Source organism: Trypanosoma conorhini (assembly GCF_003719485.1).
Source record: "Trypanosoma conorhini strain 025E chromosome Unknown Tco_14.4_contig_00012, whole genome shotgun sequence".
In the NCBI taxonomy this organism is placed as follows: Eukaryota; Euglenozoa; class Kinetoplastea; order Trypanosomatida; family Trypanosomatidae; genus Trypanosoma; species Trypanosoma conorhini.
The window spans coordinates 32,044-49,058 of record NW_021704098.1 but is presented as its reverse complement, the minus strand read 5'-3'; the positions used below and the strand labels follow the sequence as shown (position 1 = coordinate 49,058).

General features: G+C 57.6%; 6 protein-coding genes and 1 pseudogene across 6 annotated transcripts, besides 17 other annotated features; all 7 read left to right on the top strand.

Annotated features, from left to right (window-relative positions):
* Window positions 1-24: 24 nt before the first annotated feature.
* Window positions 25-927, top strand: Tco025E_00538 (uncharacterized protein; the record flags this gene model as incomplete). The annotated part of the gene is made up of 1 exon (XM_029367478.1): window positions 25-927. The coding sequence occupies one exon, from the start codon at window positions 25-27 to the stop codon at window positions 925-927; it is 903 nt and encodes a 300-aa protein (XP_029232436.1).
* A 48-nt stretch (window positions 928-975) lies between these two features.
* Window positions 976-999: a microsatellite.
* A 310-nt stretch (window positions 1,000-1,309) lies between these two features.
* Window positions 1,310-1,338: a microsatellite.
* A 46-nt stretch (window positions 1,339-1,384) lies between these two features.
* Tco025E_00537 (uncharacterized protein) lies at window positions 1,385-1,960 on the top strand (the record flags this gene model as incomplete). The annotated part of the gene is made up of 1 exon (XM_029367477.1): window positions 1,385-1,960. One exon carries the CDS (start codon window positions 1,385-1,387, stop codon window positions 1,958-1,960), a length of 576 nt encoding a protein of 191 aa, XP_029232435.1.
* A 219-nt stretch (window positions 1,961-2,179) lies between these two features.
* Window positions 2,180-2,197: a microsatellite.
* An 82-nt stretch (window positions 2,198-2,279) lies between these two features.
* Window positions 2,280-3,536, top strand: Tco025E_00536 (transferase; the record flags this gene model as incomplete). Its single annotated transcript, XM_029367476.1, has 1 exon — window positions 2,280-3,536. One exon carries the CDS (start codon window positions 2,280-2,282, stop codon window positions 3,534-3,536), a length of 1,257 nt encoding a protein of 418 aa, XP_029232434.1.
* A 137-nt stretch (window positions 3,537-3,673) lies between these two features.
* Window positions 3,674-3,713: a microsatellite.
* Window positions 3,714-3,789: 76 nt separating this feature from the next.
* Window positions 3,790-3,814: a microsatellite.
* A 44-nt stretch (window positions 3,815-3,858) lies between these two features.
* Window positions 3,859-3,902: a microsatellite.
* An 82-nt stretch (window positions 3,903-3,984) lies between these two features.
* Tco025E_00535 (hypothetical protein) lies at window positions 3,985-4,333 on the top strand (annotated as a pseudogene).
* Window positions 4,334-4,619: 286 nt separating this feature from the next.
* Window positions 4,620-4,640: a microsatellite.
* Window positions 4,641-4,670: 30 nt separating this feature from the next.
* Window positions 4,671-4,705: a microsatellite.
* Window positions 4,706-4,853: 148 nt separating this feature from the next.
* Tco025E_00534 (uncharacterized protein) lies at window positions 4,854-6,068 on the top strand (the record flags this gene model as incomplete). The annotated part of the gene is made up of 1 exon (XM_029367475.1): window positions 4,854-6,068. One exon carries the CDS (start codon window positions 4,854-4,856, stop codon window positions 6,066-6,068), a length of 1,215 nt encoding a protein of 404 aa, XP_029232433.1.
* Window positions 6,069-6,368: 300 nt separating this feature from the next.
* Window positions 6,369-6,419: a microsatellite.
* Window positions 6,420-6,582: 163 nt separating this feature from the next.
* Window positions 6,583-8,055, top strand: Tco025E_00533 (ESAG-like protein; the record flags this gene model as incomplete). Its single annotated transcript, XM_029367474.1, has 1 exon — window positions 6,583-8,055. One exon carries the CDS (start codon window positions 6,583-6,585, stop codon window positions 8,053-8,055), a length of 1,473 nt encoding a protein of 490 aa, XP_029232432.1.
* A 1-nt stretch (window position 8,056) lies between these two features.
* Window positions 8,057-8,088: a microsatellite.
* Window positions 8,089-8,339: 251 nt separating this feature from the next.
* Window positions 8,340-8,361: a microsatellite.
* Window positions 8,362-8,563: 202 nt separating this feature from the next.
* Window positions 8,564-8,600: a microsatellite.
* Window positions 8,599-8,656: a sequence feature (GA-rich).
* Window positions 8,657-8,756: 100 nt separating this feature from the next.
* Window positions 8,757-8,791: a sequence feature (GA-rich).
* Window positions 8,792-8,934: 143 nt separating this feature from the next.
* Window positions 8,935-8,967: a microsatellite.
* Window positions 8,967-8,990: a microsatellite.
* Window positions 8,991-9,062: 72 nt separating this feature from the next.
* Window positions 9,063-9,087: a microsatellite.
* Window positions 9,088-9,118: 31 nt separating this feature from the next.
* Window positions 9,119-16,918, top strand: Tco025E_00532 (phosphatidylinositol 3-kinase-like protein; the record flags this gene model as incomplete). The annotated part of the gene is made up of 1 exon (XM_029367473.1): window positions 9,119-16,918. One exon carries the CDS (start codon window positions 9,119-9,121, stop codon window positions 16,916-16,918), a length of 7,800 nt encoding a protein of 2,599 aa, XP_029232431.1.
* Between the last annotated feature and the right edge of the window lie 97 nt (window positions 16,919-17,015).

Genomic DNA, 17,015 nt, shown 5'->3' with positions numbered 1-17,015 from the left:
GAAATATCTAACCACTGGGCGTCAATGGGGCACAGTCGAGAGCACCCGGCGGCACATAACCACCGCGAGCTGGTGCTGATGCAGCATCGCATAGCAAGCTTCCTCATGGTATTTTCCGTCATCGTGGTTGCGTTCTTCGTATTGATTGTCTCCATCCAGAAGGAGGATACAAGCTGTCAGACGCGGGCGGACGCTGCCGCATACAGCGTGTACGCCCAAACGACAGGGAAGCACGACACTCTTGTGAGTGACCTGGTCGCCGCCCTAAAGAGTCATGGGGTGCACGCTGAGCCGTCGGAGGCGGCGGCAAACGCCACGTGGCGAATTGACGTCTTTGACACCCACCAGAAGACGCTGCTGACATCCGGGTTTCGTCTACTGCGGCAGTCGGGGGACGTGGACTGGCTCTGGCGGCTGCGGTACCTGGAGCACAGTATCTGTCGACCGGAGCGCAAACTCTCCATGGAGGCGCTGCCCAACGTGGACAGCGAGAAGGTCTCGTATCACGTGACGGCGATTAACACCCGCGGCGGCCGGGCCTTTCTCTACCAGGCTGACGTGTTGACGAGGGATCGTGACAGGATCACAACCTTCCCAGAGTTGCAGTCCTTGTTTCCCGGCTTTAACGCGAAGTCTGCGTCTCTGCAGATGGTGGCGACAGATTCGGTGGAGGTGTCAAGAAGGTTTGCCGCTGAGCTGTACTACGGCGCCTCCCCGCTGGACATTGAGCTACTCGTGGACCAGCGAAAACCCGCGGCGGGTGGCACCGCCTACTGGCAAATTGCGCTTTCAACGAAAAGCATCTTGGCGGAGGAAGCTTTGAGGGATGTACGCGGAATCGTCGCTGAATGGGCGGGAAATACGAGTGTTTTGTGTCACCCGTCGAAATGCGGGGCTGGGTATGACGACCCGTTCCTTCAATGTTGAGAGGCGTCTCCGTGGGAAGAGGGTTTGATAGCCGTGCATGCGTCGGCGTCTCTCCCTCTCTCTCTCTCTCTCCGCGTGTGGGTGTCGGTTTTGTTTTTTTCCGTTTTATATTGGTGCTCAGGGGGAGGCGTCGCCACGGCGAGGGTGTCGTTCTCCCCTCCCTCCTCCCCACCACCGCTGCTCTGTAGCTGGACGACAACAATGTGTGCCTGCGGGGCGGCGCAGGAGGTGGGAAAGCTCACATCAATAAAAAAGAAAAAAAAACAAAGGAGGTGTTCTTCGTTCCGTTTCCCGTTGAGCTCCTTTCCCTTCTCTCCCGCCCACTGTGTGCGTCTGCGTCTGCTGTGACAGCTCGTTTCCCCCGCCCGTGGTGGGTTCCCTTTTATTATTAATATTACTATTGTTTTTTTTTCTTCTCGCATCACGCGGGGGGAAGGCGCGAGACAACCGGCGAAACATGCGGCGCAATGTGGAGGCGGCCGGGGTTCACCTGGCGGACTGCACGCTGCTGTACTGCCGCCACGAACTCGCGGTTGAGGAGAAGAAGGCCGCCGGCGAGGAGGCGCGGGGGCACTGCACGGTCAAGGCGACGGGGACCTCCCAAAGCGCCGGAACCACCGCGAGGCAACTAGCCTCCCCGTACGTCCGTGTTGACGGAGAGCTGATTTCCGCGAACATCGCCATGTCTAGCCTGCTCCGCGCCGAGGCGGAACGCAAGGAGCGTTTGGCCTTAAAGGAGCAGCAAGAAAAGGAGCGAGCTGCCTTGTGTGTGCTTCACGACGGGATGCGCGAGACGATCATTGACCAGTGGATACTTGGAATAGAAAAACTAGTGCTTGAGGAAAAGAGGGGGCGGCGAAGAGCGGAGTGTCAGGGGCGGTTCCGCCGGACCTCGGAGTGGCGAGACTTTTTGGCAGAGCAGCACCTGGCGGATGAAGTGCGGCTGTGGGCGGAAGAGGAACAGCAGATGGCACGCGACCGAGAAGAAGGCAGGGCGGCACACCGTCAGCAAGCCGCGCTGACACGAAAGTGACTCAGCGGTGGGCATCTGTGGGAGCTGCTTTTTCCCTGCTACTGTTGGTGCTGTGGGAAAAGGGTCTGAGTCACTCCTACCTGTATGTATATTGCGCCATGCGCACCGCTGGTATTCCTTTGCGGTCATGTTTCTGCCGCCGTGACCTCGGCAATAAGCGTCAGGGGCCCTGTGAGGTAGGAGCGGTAAAAAGGGGCAAACTGATGTTTCACCTATTCCATATATATATATATATATTTGTTTCTCTTTTTACCTTTGTTTTTCTTCTTTGCCGTTTTTTCTTTTTTGCCTTCTTCTTGGTCAATACAACAGGGATGGCATGTCACTTCCCAGGCGTCCTTGCGAGGCCCTGCGAGAACACTTGGAGAAATGCCTGGCCACGCCTCTCCGGTCCATTAATCTGCGCACGCTGGCGGAAACCGATAGGGGCTACGTCCACACCGCGGTGAAGCAGCTGGGCGCACGCACCGCACGCAGTTATCGTGACATTGTGGGTGAGGTGCGCAAGGGAAGTTTAGACCGGGAAATCGGCGCACGGCTGTCGCCGCTGGAGTTGATCTGCAGGAGGGAGTTTGAGCGCTGTCTGGAGTTAAGCGAGCTGGCGGCCGTCTACCTGCGCAAGCTAGAGCGCGGCGAGATATGCAAGACAAGCATACCTGTTCCAAATGAACTTGGCGATGACGCGCGCGTCGAAAGCATCATGAAGAGCGAAGAACACGGCACTGACGAGGGTGGTGGCGCGGACGCTTTGGCGGGGCGTTTTATTGACGTCCTGGAGAAGCTCCGGCCCCACGACAACCTGTTTGACATCGTCGTCAATGAACAGTGGATTCGCTCACAGGATCTTAACAACTGGCTCTCGTGTTTTTGTCGACGGCGCGTCTCCTGGCGTGTCATCCACGAGCATCTTCTCCACCTCGTTGAGCCAAGTCGGTACTCACCGATTATTCGGAAGGACCATGACATGAGGAGCATCTTGCAGCACTCCGGCACCTTTGTTGCGGAGCAGTACGCAAGCAGCATCCAATCCATCCACGGCGGCTCCATGACGATTCACATGGAGGAGCAGCCCGACCTTTTCACACGCGTCCCGCGTGGACGACTAGCGACCTCAAGCGACCTTGATTACCTTGCGTGCCCCTCGGCCCCCATGGCACCCGCGCCATCTTCGGATGTGATCTACTCGGTTGAGGGGCACTTGGAGTATGTGTTTAGAGAGCTCATGAAGAATGCCTGCATGGCGATGCGTTCACGAACAACCGATATTGAGCTGCATGTGGGCTTCGCCGCGGATGACACACACGTTGTAGTGGACGTGACGGATGCCGCGGGAGGTATCAGCGCCGATGGTGCGGAGAAGCTTTGGTTTTTCGGCTGGACGACAAACTCCTCGTTGGAGACTTACATGGGCGGCTTTGGCGTCGGCCTGCCCGCGTCCAAGTGCTACATGGACCTCTGGGGCGGGAGAATGGACCTCTACACGACCGAAGGGCGGGGAACCACCGTGCGCGTCATATTCCCCAAGGCCCCCACGGAGGTGCTCTGGCCAAGGCGATCGCCCTCCACGCCTGCGTAGGCCCGGCGGCACGGAGGGAGGGAGGACGCACACGGCACGCCAGCGACTCCGTGCCGAGTTGCCGCCTGGCCACAGCAACGAAGGGGAGAAGTGGGAAACGAGGAGTGGAGGGGGGGGGTGTGTGTGCTTGAAACGCGAAACAAACAAAAAGGAAAAACAAAACAAAAAAGAAACAAAGACCGAGAATCCGCGAAGCGTGAAGCGGACATGACTGCGTTGCCCCTTTCTTTGTGTCGCCAGGAAGGAGCTCTTTCCTCCCTCTCCCTCCTCCCTCCCTCGGGCTGTGCTGTGGGGCCGTTGTGAAACAAATATGTAGAGACGTTGTGCGTGTGCGTTTATGTTGTGTGTGTGTGGTGGTGGTGGTGGGAATTGCAGTGGCAAGGCGGCGGTGGTGTGCTTTTTTTTTTCTCCCTTTTTTTTTCCTCCACCTGCGCCATCGACGCCTACTTTGCATTTCAGCGTTGTCGCCTTTTTCCTCCTTCTTTTGCCGCCGGCAGCGGCCGGGTAGAATGCGATGGAGAAGGAGCGCAAGAGTATCTGTTGGAGGCCCAAGAACGCGCTCATAGAGTGCATCGTCGGCACAAAGTGCTTTGAGGAGAAGGGAAGCGTGGAGGACTGCATTTCGGCCAACGAGTGCTTCCTCGAGCGGCGAAACTGGACGCTCTGCAAGGTGAACGCCACCAACCCACGCTACCGCATCCGCGGCAACCCCTACGATGTGGCGACGGAGGACCAGAAGAAAATCGAGGCGAGGAATGAGCGCATTCGGCGGAGGGAGCTGGAGGAGGAGGGCATCTTCACCAAATGAGTCACGCACACACACACCCACCGACACAAGTGCCCCCCGCGGGTACACAAGCGACAGTACAGAGGCGGCAATTACCGAAATGTGTGTGCGTGTGTGTCTCTCTGGGAGGGCACCCACAACGAAAACAAGGAGGAAATGAACGGATATGCGTGGATATTTTCCACTTTGCCGTTCTTTTCTTTCCTTTTCTTGGGGCCGTGAAGGGGTTGGAGAGGAGAACAAATTGCAGGCAACTGACGCCTAGTCTCGCTAACTCTATAACCCCCCAATTTTTTTCACTCACTCACTCACTCACTTTGTGCGTGTGTGGCATGTCTCATCTCTCTTTGTTGTTGTTGTTGTTGTTTTTTGCTGCTCTTGTGGGCCCCGAAACCAACCAAATAAAAAAAAACTCACGACAATAATAATGTGTTTCTCTCCTCTGTTGAGAATGCAGTATGTACGGGCGGAAAAGGGAACGGTGCTAGTTGGAACGCGTAGGCATTACGAACACCCGGAGGCCTTTTGCGATGACCACTGGACGGGCACGGCGCGCGCGTCCGGCTGCGTCACCCAACGGCGGGAGAGCCGCCGGGCAGCGGCGAGGGGCCCGCAGGCGGTCGGCGGTGCGAGGGCCACATAACAGGCAGCGGTTGAGAAGTTCCGCGCGGGTGCGAGCGTCTGTCGCCGCCACGGAGCTTTGCCTCGCCGCCTGCCTCGCCACCACCGACGGCATCCGCGACGGGGAGGAGCAGGCGAGCTCCGTCCTTTCCGAGGTTGACGTCATCAACGACGTCATTCAGGAGTTCCTCCTGGAAAGCGAGGAGGACGACGACGAGGTGGAGGAGTTCAACCACATGGCTATCTTCCACGCCGCCAAACCCTTTCTGAACTGCTCGCGTCGCAGAAAAGACGGCCGGGTAGGCGAGACACGAAAAGTATTTTCTGTGCCGCCATCTCGGCCCGCGGCTTCCGGCACCCTCTTCGAACCGGGACTGACGCTTGCGGAGGCGATGCTCCCCAACCACGGCGGCGTGCGATGCCGTCGTTGGCGCTCCAAGGCACTACTGCCGTGTGACAGGGGCCTGCCGCTTGCCCCGCTCTGCATTGTAGTGGACCTGGATGAAACCTTGGTGCAGGCGCGCGGAGAGTGCGTGCATCCTCGACCCTACGTTAAGGAATTCCTAGATGTTTGCCACACGGAGGGTTGCGAAGTGGTGGTGTGGTCCGCGGGGGTGCCGTCGCACGTGAACACGGTTGTGCGTGCCGTGGCGAAGGCATCGCAGCGAACGGATTGGTTCCACCATGTCATCAGTCGCCATGACAAGTGGTACCGCGGGGAGGGAGACGGCGCGAAGGACCTCTCTTCCCTCGGCCGAGCGGTGAACCGCGTACTGATGATCGATAACAGCCCACGCTCCATTCAGCTGCACCCGCAGCATTCTGTCCTCGTGGAGGACTACAACCAACCAGCTTCGCAGGATAACACGTTGCGAGTAGTTTCGGACTTGGTGCGACGCCTGGTGGCTGCTCTGAGGGGCGTCGAAATGACATCCAGTGTGAGCATTCCCAGTTTGCTTGCCGAGGACGCCGCGTTAGTCGACCTCTTGCTGCGTTTCTCAGGACCTTCCAATGGCGAAATAACTGTACGCGGTAGGGGACTTCGCTACTCGCCACAGACGGAATTTGCGCGTCGAAGTTACGGGGGCGAGCATCCCTTGCTGCCTCGGCGGAGTGGGGCGTGAGTGTTTTTCTCCGTCTTTTCTTCTTTTGTTGTCTTCGTTTTTTTTAAAAAAAAACCATTTTCACCCATGCACCTCCTTCTCGCGTCGGACGCGGACTCCGTGGAGCTCCACCGCCGGTTTTCTTTTTGTGCTTTTACTGCCGTGACTGGCTGCGAGGGGCCTGAAAAAAACACATTCTGGTTGCTTTACCTTTTCTCCACCCCGCCCCGCCGCGCCCCCCTGCTGTGTCTCTTCGACCCACGACTTGGGCCGGTGCCGCATGGCGTGCAGGCAATTCCCTAAATGGTATCTTTTCTTTCTTGTGGGGGTGCGTGTTTGCGTGCGTGTGCGTGTGTGTGTGTGCTGCGGTGCCCCTCACTCTCGCTTGCTTTTCCGTACCGCTCTCTCTTCTCCCCCGCACGATTTGCGCTTTTCCCGGTCTTTTCTGCCGTTCATCGTGGCCCAATTGCCAACTGCCCGTCTCCTTGCGCCCGCGCAGAACCGCAAGGGGGGCAGCAGGCATTAGTAAGCGTAAATGTGCGCGGCGGTGTCATCTACTTACCGCGCGCCGTGGTTTTTGTTTCTCATCCTCCTTCTCTTCGTGGCGCCCATGCAGGGGGCGGCGGGCGTCGCTGCGTCTCCCGCGCTGCGTGTCGGGCAGCCACGTGCGTCCCCGCGGTCGCCACTTCATGTCGCCAACATCACTCTGGCTGCGGAGGAGGCGTTCTTCACCAACACCATTCCCTTGGCGCTTCCGCTGGTCCAGCGGCTTGTGCTGAACCTGACGATCCCCCCGCAGCAAACGGACAAGTTTGACGTTGCTGCCATTCACTTCACCGAGTTTGGGCTGGGGGGCGCCTCCTTCGCGATGCGGAGCCCTAATCAACTCGCTCTATCGCTGCGGGACATGAACGTTACCATCCCTGACACCGCGTTTGTCATCAAGGCAGGACTCCTCACGTGCGATGGGGAGGTACGGGCCTTCGCTGATGTAACCGGCGCCGAGCTTTCGGTGAAGGTCTCCCGCCTGTCGAACGGTACACTTCGTTTGAAGACGGCGGCAAACACCATTGAGTGGGGAAATCTACAGATCAAGCACAAGCTTGTGGGAAGTGTGTGCAACGGCATTGAAAAGCTCATTGAGATCATTTTGGGCGATCTCGACCGGGCCATTGGGAACGCGCTGAAGAAGCAGCTGCCCGACACGGTTGGGACCCTCGTAGAAGAGAAGGCGAATGATTTCTTCGACTCGTTGCCGGTCACGTTTGTGGAGGATCCGAGCATTTCAGCAGAGAGGATGATGCTTGCCATGAACCCCATTCATGAGTCCAAGGCGAAGTTGGTGTCCCCATCGGTGCTGCTGCCGTTTTTTGTATTGCCTTTGCCGCCCACCTCGGCGGCACCAGTGATGCCGCGGCGAAATCTGGCAGCCGCCTTCACTGAGCTCGCCTTGAACGACCTCCTCACTTCGCTTAGCCGCAGCGGCGTGTTCAACCAAAGCAGACGGCTGCCGTCCGAGTACAATTCATCCCTCATTGAGTACATTTATCCGGACGCGTACAAATTGTGCCCTGATTGCCCCTTCGTATTTTCAATTGACTCAACAGCGCCTCCATCTGTTCTTCTACAGTCTGGCCAGGCCGTCACTCTCCACGTGCCGAATGGCTTTGTGGGGTTGACGATGACCTCTCCGTCAGGCGATTCCATCGCGGTGCTGGATGTGTTGGTGAACTTCACGGGTGGGGTGACGGGGGTCGGGTTCACCGCGGGAGCGCAGCTTGACCTGCGCCTCACGGAGGTGGATCTGGCGATTGAGGTGGTGCAGACGCATATCGGTCCTGTCGACGCCGACGCCCTGAGTGACACCCTCCGCTGGCTGCTCAACGAAGTATTGATACCCGTGTTTAACGTTGAGTTTCACGGGATTCCGCTGCCTCCAAACGTCGTGAGGCCGTCGATCAACATATCAACCGAAGGTGTCGTGGCCGGGTTTGACGTTGAGCGTTAGAGCGGTGCGTTTGTGTGTGTATGCGTGTGCGTGCCCCTGAGAGTGATGGAGTCTCTATTGAACTTTCCCCGCCCCTGCTTCCTCCTCCGCCTCTGTTTCTCTTTTTATTGGGTTTTCCTTTAGTTGTCTGCTGCTCCCGTGTGTGAGTTCCGCACTGTACTCAGTCCTCCTCTCCGCATGCCCCACCCCCTGTGTTGATTAGTATTGTTTATTTATTCGTTTTTTGTGGGCATCGCCTTCTTTCCGCCACACAAACTCACGGCGTGCACGTTGCGTCGTGCTTAGGTCGGGCGGGCGGGGGGCGGGAAAGGGGCGTGCAAGGAAGCCAGGACCGACTGGACGGGAGAGAGAAAGAGAGAAAAACGAAGAAAATATATATATAAAAAAAAGAGCGGTGTTCCGCCGCACTGGCGTCGGTGGATGCGTTCTGCAGAGTGAGACACGGCGGTAAAGCTTTAACTGCATACCCACCACCTCCTTTCCTTCCCACTCCATCTTCTTCTGCGGTCTGTGGCTGTTCTCTTTCTGTGGCCGCTGCGGTTGCTCTCTCATCCTCCTCCCCTCGCCTCCTCGCCTCCTTACTCTCTCTCTCTCTATCCCTGTTGTTATTAGCGGTGTAGGGCAATATCGTTTGCGTCGACCTGGCGCCACGGTTTGCCTCTTTCTTTCCTGTTCTAAAAAGTAAGATTATTACAGCTGTTTTTTTTTCCTTCTTTCTTTCTTCTGTTCGTTTCTTGTGTTGTAGTTTTTGTGTTGTCGGTAATAAACTAATTCCTTGTGAGGCGTCAAATTGGGCTCTATTTCTATCTCTCCTTTTCTGTGTGCGTGCACGCGTGTGTGTGGGCGAGGCGGGGACGGCGGCGCCCCTCACGTTGATAGACTCACACACACAAACACACACGCGCACACGCATATATATACATATATATATATATCCCTGCTTTGTAACGGGCGGGCAGGGGAGCAAAGCGAAGGGAAGGAGCAGTGCGTGGTGCCTGCAAGCGTTCCTGCTGCTGCTGCTTCTGCTGCTGCCTTTGCAGCTTTTGGTTCCCGGCAGTTGGTGATGACGGATGCGGTGTACCGTTCCACCGATCGCTTCTTCAAGGAGAGCGCCTCGGCGCTGGGGCGGCAGTTTTCCATCATCTTCCGCAACCTGCAGGGGGCGCCGTCGAGCCGGCCCCGGCGCGTGAACGAATGCCTCGCCGACCTCCTCGACCTCCTCGTCGCCCACCCGAAGGAGATCGCGGAGCTGGGCCTCCTCGACTACCTCTTCCAGCTCGTGAACGAGACGTTCGATGACTCGTACAAAAAAGGGCTTCAGGCCCTTCGCGTCGTTTTCGACGCACACATTGGCGACCAACACGAGGAGCGCTCCCGCTGCGTGGCACTCCTGATGAAGCAGGCGGCACGAGGCAAGTGTGAGGAGGATTGCGCCGCCGTGCTGCAGGACTTAGGCGAGGTGCTGCAGGAGAATGTCCGCTCCACCTCCGACATGCTGGGCAGGTACTTGAATCGCGCAATCGCCATGATGCGGCAGGGGGCTTCGCTGCATGAGAGGGCGGTGGGGTGTCAAATACTTGCGACCATGGTGGCAACAAGCTCTGGCGTCATCAAGCGAAGTCCGGCGCTCTTGGACACTTTGAATGCCTCCTGTTCCCCACTGTTTCTCCTGCAGGAGACCCTTGACAGCGCGTTTATGTGGCATCGGCACGCGCTTGTGGGTCTGCTTACAAGCGTCGTTGAGAAACACTGCATCGAGGTCTCCGCCTCAATGGCGGCTCAACTCTCTGCCCTGGTGGCGGAAGGTATCGAAACCGCGGATGAACAAGGACGGGTGTTAGGCCTCTTGACGGCCATCGAGACCGTGGCAGCTTCTCCGACGCTTCAAAGTGCACCGTGGCCTTTAAAGGCAATACACTCATTCCTGACGGAGCGTGACTGGAATAGCTCCTCAAGCGAAGTCTGCGTCATGGTCCCACGAGCGACCGGCAAGGCCTTGTGCTTGTTTAGAAACGATGCGGAGCTGTATGCTGGGGTGGTGCGGTGCCTTTTGTCGTACATTTCGGACTGGGAGGAAAGCGTCGCGGTGGTTGCGCTTTCGACGTTGTACGACATTCTCAAGGATGCAAACATTGCGCCGCACGGCGAGCTTGCGGTGGGTGCAATATGTGATTTTATTGTTAAATTTCCCTTTCGCCAGCTCCCGTTTGACGCGCTGGGGCGCCTGCAAGCGCAGTGCGGGGAGCAACAGCTGGCCGGCGTGGATGCGCTGCTTGATCGCATTGAAATTGACGCGGCGTACACCAACCTGCCGAAACTGAGCGCGTTGCTGGCGTTTATGGAGGGCCGTGGCCGGGAGATGCGGTGGCGGTTCAGGCAGCTACAAATCGACATATCCCCGCAGGTTCCCGTGGATGTCTTGGTGCGTGCCCTGCCGTTTCTCGCGACGCTCGGCTGCACGGAGCAGATTGCGCGGGTGATTGAGTTGATGTTTCATGAGGACTTGAGGGTGCGGCGGGCGGCCGTGGACGCCGTTGTGACGCTCTGCGAGAAGCTCATTTCACAGTCTGATAATGAGAAGGACGACGGCAGTGCCTCGCATCCGATACAGCGGCTCAACAACACCGTCACGGGCGCCGTGGGGAAGCTGCTCGATGTGGCCGTGGCCGACCGCGATGCGGAGCTTCGCTACAACGTCCTGTGCCGGCTTTCCACCCCGTTTAACTTGTACCTCTCGCTGCAGGATCACCTTGACGCCCTCTTGATGGCGCGCAACGACGTTTCTAAGAAGGCACGGGACCGGACACTGGTGCTGCTGTGTCGGCTGCATCCCTGCAACCCTGCGATTGTGCACTCGCAGCTGCTGCGCCAGCAGGAGTACATGTTGCGCGAGATTGAGGCGAAGGACGGTTCCATGTCCGCGGCCATCTACCAGGCATCGCTGCTGCAAATGACGGCGGAGCACGACACGCTGCTGCTGCAACCCCGCACTGTGGAGGTTGCGGTGCTGGAGCGGTTGCAGCGGCAACCGTTTATTTCCAAGAGTTTCTCCATCGCCCTGCTGAACCTGTTACGCGTGATCCTGGACCGCACGGGACCGCACGGCCACTGCGACGCCAACCAGCTGCTTCAGCCTGTGCTGCATATCATCAACGGAAGCACCTCCTCCAGACGGCGCAAGGCGGCGCTCGAGACCCTCTGCTCTATACTGACGACGATCACGGTGAAGAAGCAGCTCAACTACGTGGGTATATACCTGGCGCTCGCACGTATCATTCGCTCCGAGGCGGAGGAGGATGAGGATGTCAATTATGCCGCCATGAAGGCGCTTAGTGTGCTGGGAGCCGTGAATCCCATCAAGCTTCGCCTTGTATTGAAGGCCCTCGAGGAAGATGTAATCGAGGAGGCGGAGGAGGTGGTGACCTCCGCCTTGGCGCGCTACAAGCCACGCATGCGCGTCAGCCAGCACATGACGGAGCGCTATCCCTCGATTCTGCTGTACCTGCTTGTAAGGACGCTGCAGCAGAGCTCCGACCCCGAGCAGCAGGCGGACACCATCGCCACCATCAGTTGCATGATTCGTGAGATTCCCGGCCACCAAAAGGCGATACTGCTGACGCACTTTCTCCCGCAGCTGCAGACGTGGCTCGCCGACCCAGAGCGCGACCACCTGTACGAGGGCATTCTAGTGCTCATGACAGAGTTGGCCACCCTGCTGCGGTGTTTCAGGGACATCATACCGTCCAACACGGGCTCCGAGCTTCTTCATTCGATACGATTGTTTTGTTTGCTTCCACAGGCGTCACAAAAGCCGCTTAATTCGGGCGTAGTGGAGCTACTGGATGAAGTCGCCCGAAGCCTTTCTGCACAGGAAATGCGAGATCATCGTTGGGCGGTGGAGTTTATTCATCAACGCGTCTCACAGGATAAATCTGACCTAGATCTAGTTCTGCGTGCTGTGAAGTCACTGGAATCATTTTTGGCTGTCTTGCACGAAAAAGATCTTCAGTCGGTCCTACCACATGTGCTTCAATGCATTGAGCCGGAGGACGCGACGCCGTCGGCCTTGCGCCCCAAGTCAAAGGACATCAATGCAGCCTGCTTTGACTTTTTAAATCAAATCATGGTGAAACAGCCATCGCTGGTGAAGGACTGCTGCGCCGAAATTGTGCACACGGTAATGTGGTACATTGAACACACCAACAGCCAGGAGGAGATTGAGATGGGCTTTAGCACCCTGGCCTTCCTCGTTGACTTGGTGAATCGCCAGGCGAAGCGCTTCATAGTTCCTATTCAACACATTGCGGAGCAAAAGGGCTTTTCAGATTCCATGTTTCTTGCCTTGCTCAACTCGGCAGCCCACGGCTTTCTGAAGGTGCGTGTCCCGTCCACCAAGCGGGATAAACTCAAACCTGAACTGCCTCTTAGCGTCGTGTCCCACCTGCCAGGGCTCTCACGGGAGGACTTTGAGGAGGAGATGCTGAATACGTTGAAGCTTGGCAGTGACCACTTTACGGTGATGGGTGTCTCACACCAGAGCGGACAGACGGTCATAAACCTGCGCTTTTGCGGTGGCGAGGAGCTGGCGACTAACTTTCGCTCCTTCACCCGCAAGGCGCAGGAGACGCAGTCCGTGCTAAGGCGCAACTTGGGCATACTCAAGCTGGACCAGACGCCGTTGAACGAGTGCAAGGTGAATGAGGCGCTCCTGCAAAAGATTGCCACGATTCCGGTGGCCAACAAAAAGAAACGGGAGCAGTCCTGGATTGCCTGGTTGCATAAAACATCGCTGGAGATGCTTGGCAACTCCCCGGTTCAACCCTTGCGTTGCACGGCGGAACTCGCCAAATATAATAGTGATCTATCAAGGGACTTGTTCACCTTTGCGGCAGCGGCCTTTATTGCACCACTTGACAAGGCCCAACGGGCGCTTGTCATGAACACCTTCACCCGTGCGCTGGAAATGTCTCCCAATGACATTAAACAAATTTTGTTTGGCTTTGCGGAGTTTTTTGAGTCTGAACGCGGGAAGAACAAATTGGAGCTGGTAAAAAAGACGGTGACCATGACGTGTGTGGTGGAACGGGAGGACGTGGACAAGAAGTTTGGGATCAACTACGATCAAAGCGCCAGAGGCATTGTGGTGACAAAGTTAGAGCCGAACGCTCCAGGCGCCAAGGCGAAGGTGCCTGTGGGGGCGCTGTTAGTCGCCATCAATGGAAGAAAGGTAACGGCTGTCAGTGAGATTGTTTCACTCATTAAGGGAATTAACAGAATTGAACTTACACTCAACTGCGAAGTTGAAGAGTGGCAAAGACCGGAGTCTAAACCGCTCATGGACCTTGACGTCTTAGCACGTGTTGCCTTTGACTCCCAAATGCACGCGAAAGCCATATATTTAAACGAGGTGTTGTTTGATCAGCTCTTTAGCGGGTTGGGGGAGCAGGTTTCCTGTCGTCAGGACACCGCGGTTCGCTCCGCGCTGCAGGTGGCGGAGCGACTCATTGAGTTTTACGACCACCTGGGGTTAAGCATGGTCGCGAAGGGCCTGGTGAAGAAAATGTCCGCCAAGTTTTCAGGGAACATCATTGCGCCAGAGCAGTTTGGGTTCGATGAGGTGGGGGCGTTGGAGCAGTTAAACTGGTGGGGTGAGGCACTGGCTCGCTACGAGTCTCGCATGCTCAACACGGATGGCTCGATTAACACCTCCTCCCTCCTGGGGGCCCTGCGCTGCCTTGACGCGTTGGGCGAGACCATTGAAATGGAGGCGGTAATTAACAAAAATTGGGTGCAGCTGGACCGGGAGTCTCGCGCCGAAGTGGCGCCGTTGAAGGCGAAGGTGGCGCTGGCGTTGGGCCGGTGGCAGCAGTTTGACGACCTGACGGAGGAGCCTGGCGTGCTGGAGGGGCTGGGCATGGTGGAGCGTTGCGCTGCGCTGTTTAGGCGGCATCGCCACGAGGAACTCCTGCGCTTCACGAAGGAGCGCCGTGAGTCGCTCTTTGACGCCTTCTCGGAGTCTTTTATGGAGAGCTACAACCGCGCCTACGACATGCTGGTGGAGCTGCAGCACCTGTGCCACTTTGAGGAACTGGTCTCGTTCGTCAACTCCGGAGCTGAGCGTAGGTGCATGCTAAAGGAGCTGTGGCACTGGCGCCTGGCGCAAATGTCGTCCCGTCCGGCGCATCTGCGCACCCTCATTACCATAAATTCTCTCGTGCTTTCCCCCGCGTCGGACTTGGCCTCCCAGGTGATGTGTATTCGCGCGTTGTCAAGGTCGCAGTGGACCTCGTTTGCGGATCACATGTTGAACCTCTTGCTAGAACCGGCTGGGGACTACCAGGCCCTCTGCAGCCAAGACCCGGACGTCATACACGCCTACATGAAGCACTGCTACGCGACGAAGAGTAGACGGGAAACGGTGCGTCTGCTTTCCGACATTCTCACGCAACTGCAGGTGGGTCCTGACGACGAGCGGGCGGAGGCGTGGGGTTGCTGTTGGTTGTTGTTGGGTGAATGGACGATGCACCTCTTTCCAGATAAGGGAGATGAGGCGATTGAGCAGCTGAAGAAGGCAACCGAGCTGTGCCCCAAAAACCACCTGGCGTTTCATTCCTTGGGTATTTTGCACTACGACATGTCTCGTGATCCGAGTACGCCGCTTGAGGTGCAGACGGGGCACCACGTGAGTTCGATTACGGCGCTTTTTAAGTCGGTGGAGCTTTCCAGTAGCCAGGGCGACGGCGTCATGGAGGATGTGCTGCGCATACTCTCCATCTGGTTCTCCCACAGCACGCTGCTGGAGATCAACGAGGTGATCAAGGAAGGGATTGACAGGGTGCCGGATTATGTCTGGCTGAAGGTGATTCCGCAACTCGTGGCACGCATCGGCATCACGGCAAAGGCGGCACGGTCTATTCTCACTGAGCTGCTCGTGCGGGTCGGGTCCAAGTACCCACATGCGCTGATTTATCCCTTGACGGTGACGGAAAAGTCTCCGGAGGCCATTCGGCAGCTGATGGCGGAGCGCGTGCTGAAGGGGATCCGGGTCTCGAATGGGCCGATGGTGGGTGAGGCCTCCCTGATCAGCAACGAGATGGTGCGCATTGCCATTTTGTGGGCGGAGAAGTGGCACAGCCACATTCAGCAGGCGGCGGAAAAGCAAACTGACGCGAGCGCCATTCTACGCATCCTCAGTCCCTTGTATTGGGAGCTGGAGAACCCGCGGACGCCCAACGAGTGCGGCTTTGAGAAGACCTACGGCCCGACGCTGCGCCACGCCAGGGTGGCGCTGCAAAACAACACTTTAGACCAGGCGTGGTCGTTGCTGAAGCAGGTGTATGTGCAGCTAAACAAGGCCACCGGGGAGCGACGACTCCTAATGGAGGACTTGTCCCCCACATTGGGAAGCATCAGGGAAAGTATTGTAGCCGTTCCGGGCTCATTTGTGCTTGGCCAACCCCTCATCACGATTCAGAAGTTTCATCAGCGGGTGTTTGTCATGTCCTCGAAGCAGAAACCACGACGCCTTGGGTTAGACGCCTCAAACGGGCAGAAGTATCGTTTCCTCTTGAAGGGGCATGAGGACCTGCGGCAGGATGAACGTGTGATGCAGTTTATTGAGTTTGTTAACACCATTTTTCTCACCGACAGCTCCTCCAGCGCCATTGGACTGACAATTCCTCAGTACGCCGTCATTCCCTTAACAGACAACGTCGGCATTATTGGCTGGGTCGAAAACACAGAGACCATCTACCGTCTGCTGGAGACACGACGCAAGGAGCACGGTATTTCCATCTACGAAGAGGTGCATATGATTCTCCGGAATGGGTCGCTGCGTAATATTGAGGACTATCACCAGCAAAGCAAGGAACGACGCAAGAGCATGTTAAGCGAAGTCATTAATAACACCCCCGATGATGAACTGCGACGCATTATTTGGGACAAGAATGACACCTGTGAGCAGTGGTTGGAGTATCGTGTGACCTATGGTCACACCCTGGCGATCATGTCTATGGTTGGCTACGTGCTGGGGCTTGGTGATCGCCACCTGAACAACCTCATGCTTCAGGGCAGAGGCGCTGTTGTCCACATCGACTTTGGTGACTGCTTTGAGGTGGCTATGCATCGTGCGCTCTACGCAGAGGCTGTGCCGTTTCGCCTGACGCGTCTGCTTGTGAGTGCGCTTGGCATCACTGGGGTGGATGGGGTCTATCGCCTGACCTGTGAGCTTGTCATGAAGAACCTGCGCCGGCACTGCGAGAATCTCCTTTCCATTCTCGAGGCCTTCATCTACGACCCGCTCATCAACTGGCGTCTTGCAAACGTCGGCGACGGCGACCGATCCTTTTCGCGGACGGAAAGCGCGGTGCGGGGAGGCGACAACAACCTCCTTAGCCCAGTGAACTCAAACGCAAGGGAGCCGCAGATGCAGCTGTCCTACTCCGTGGCGCGGGTACGCGAGTTCGTTGCGGGGGCGACCGTCGACCAACTGAACGAGGAGGAGACGCGCAACATCCAGGGTGACCTGGCCCTCGCCCGCGTCCGCGCCAAGCTGACAGGTGAGGACTTTGATGCCGTGAACAACAGTTCCCTCTTCCACAGTTCTCGGCGGGATGCCTGCGAGGACCCCGGCGAGGACTCCGGCGACGGCTCTTCTTGCGGCTCGCATAGCTACGGGGACTCCCAGAAGGACTATTTTGGCATGGGGAACCCGGTACGGACGACGTACCTGTCGCTGCGGCTGGTGAACGGCGGGGCCAACTGCCTTGACGTGCCGCACCAAGTCGATCGTCTCATTCAGGAGGCCACCAGCCTTGACAACCTCGCCGAGGCGTACATCACTGGCTGGGCCCCATTCTGGTAGCGGCGGCACACGCGCGGCGCGGGCGGGCAGGGACCCGCTCCCGCCCAATTCGGGGAGAAGCGCAAAGCCCGGCTGGACCCCCCCCCGCAACCCCGGC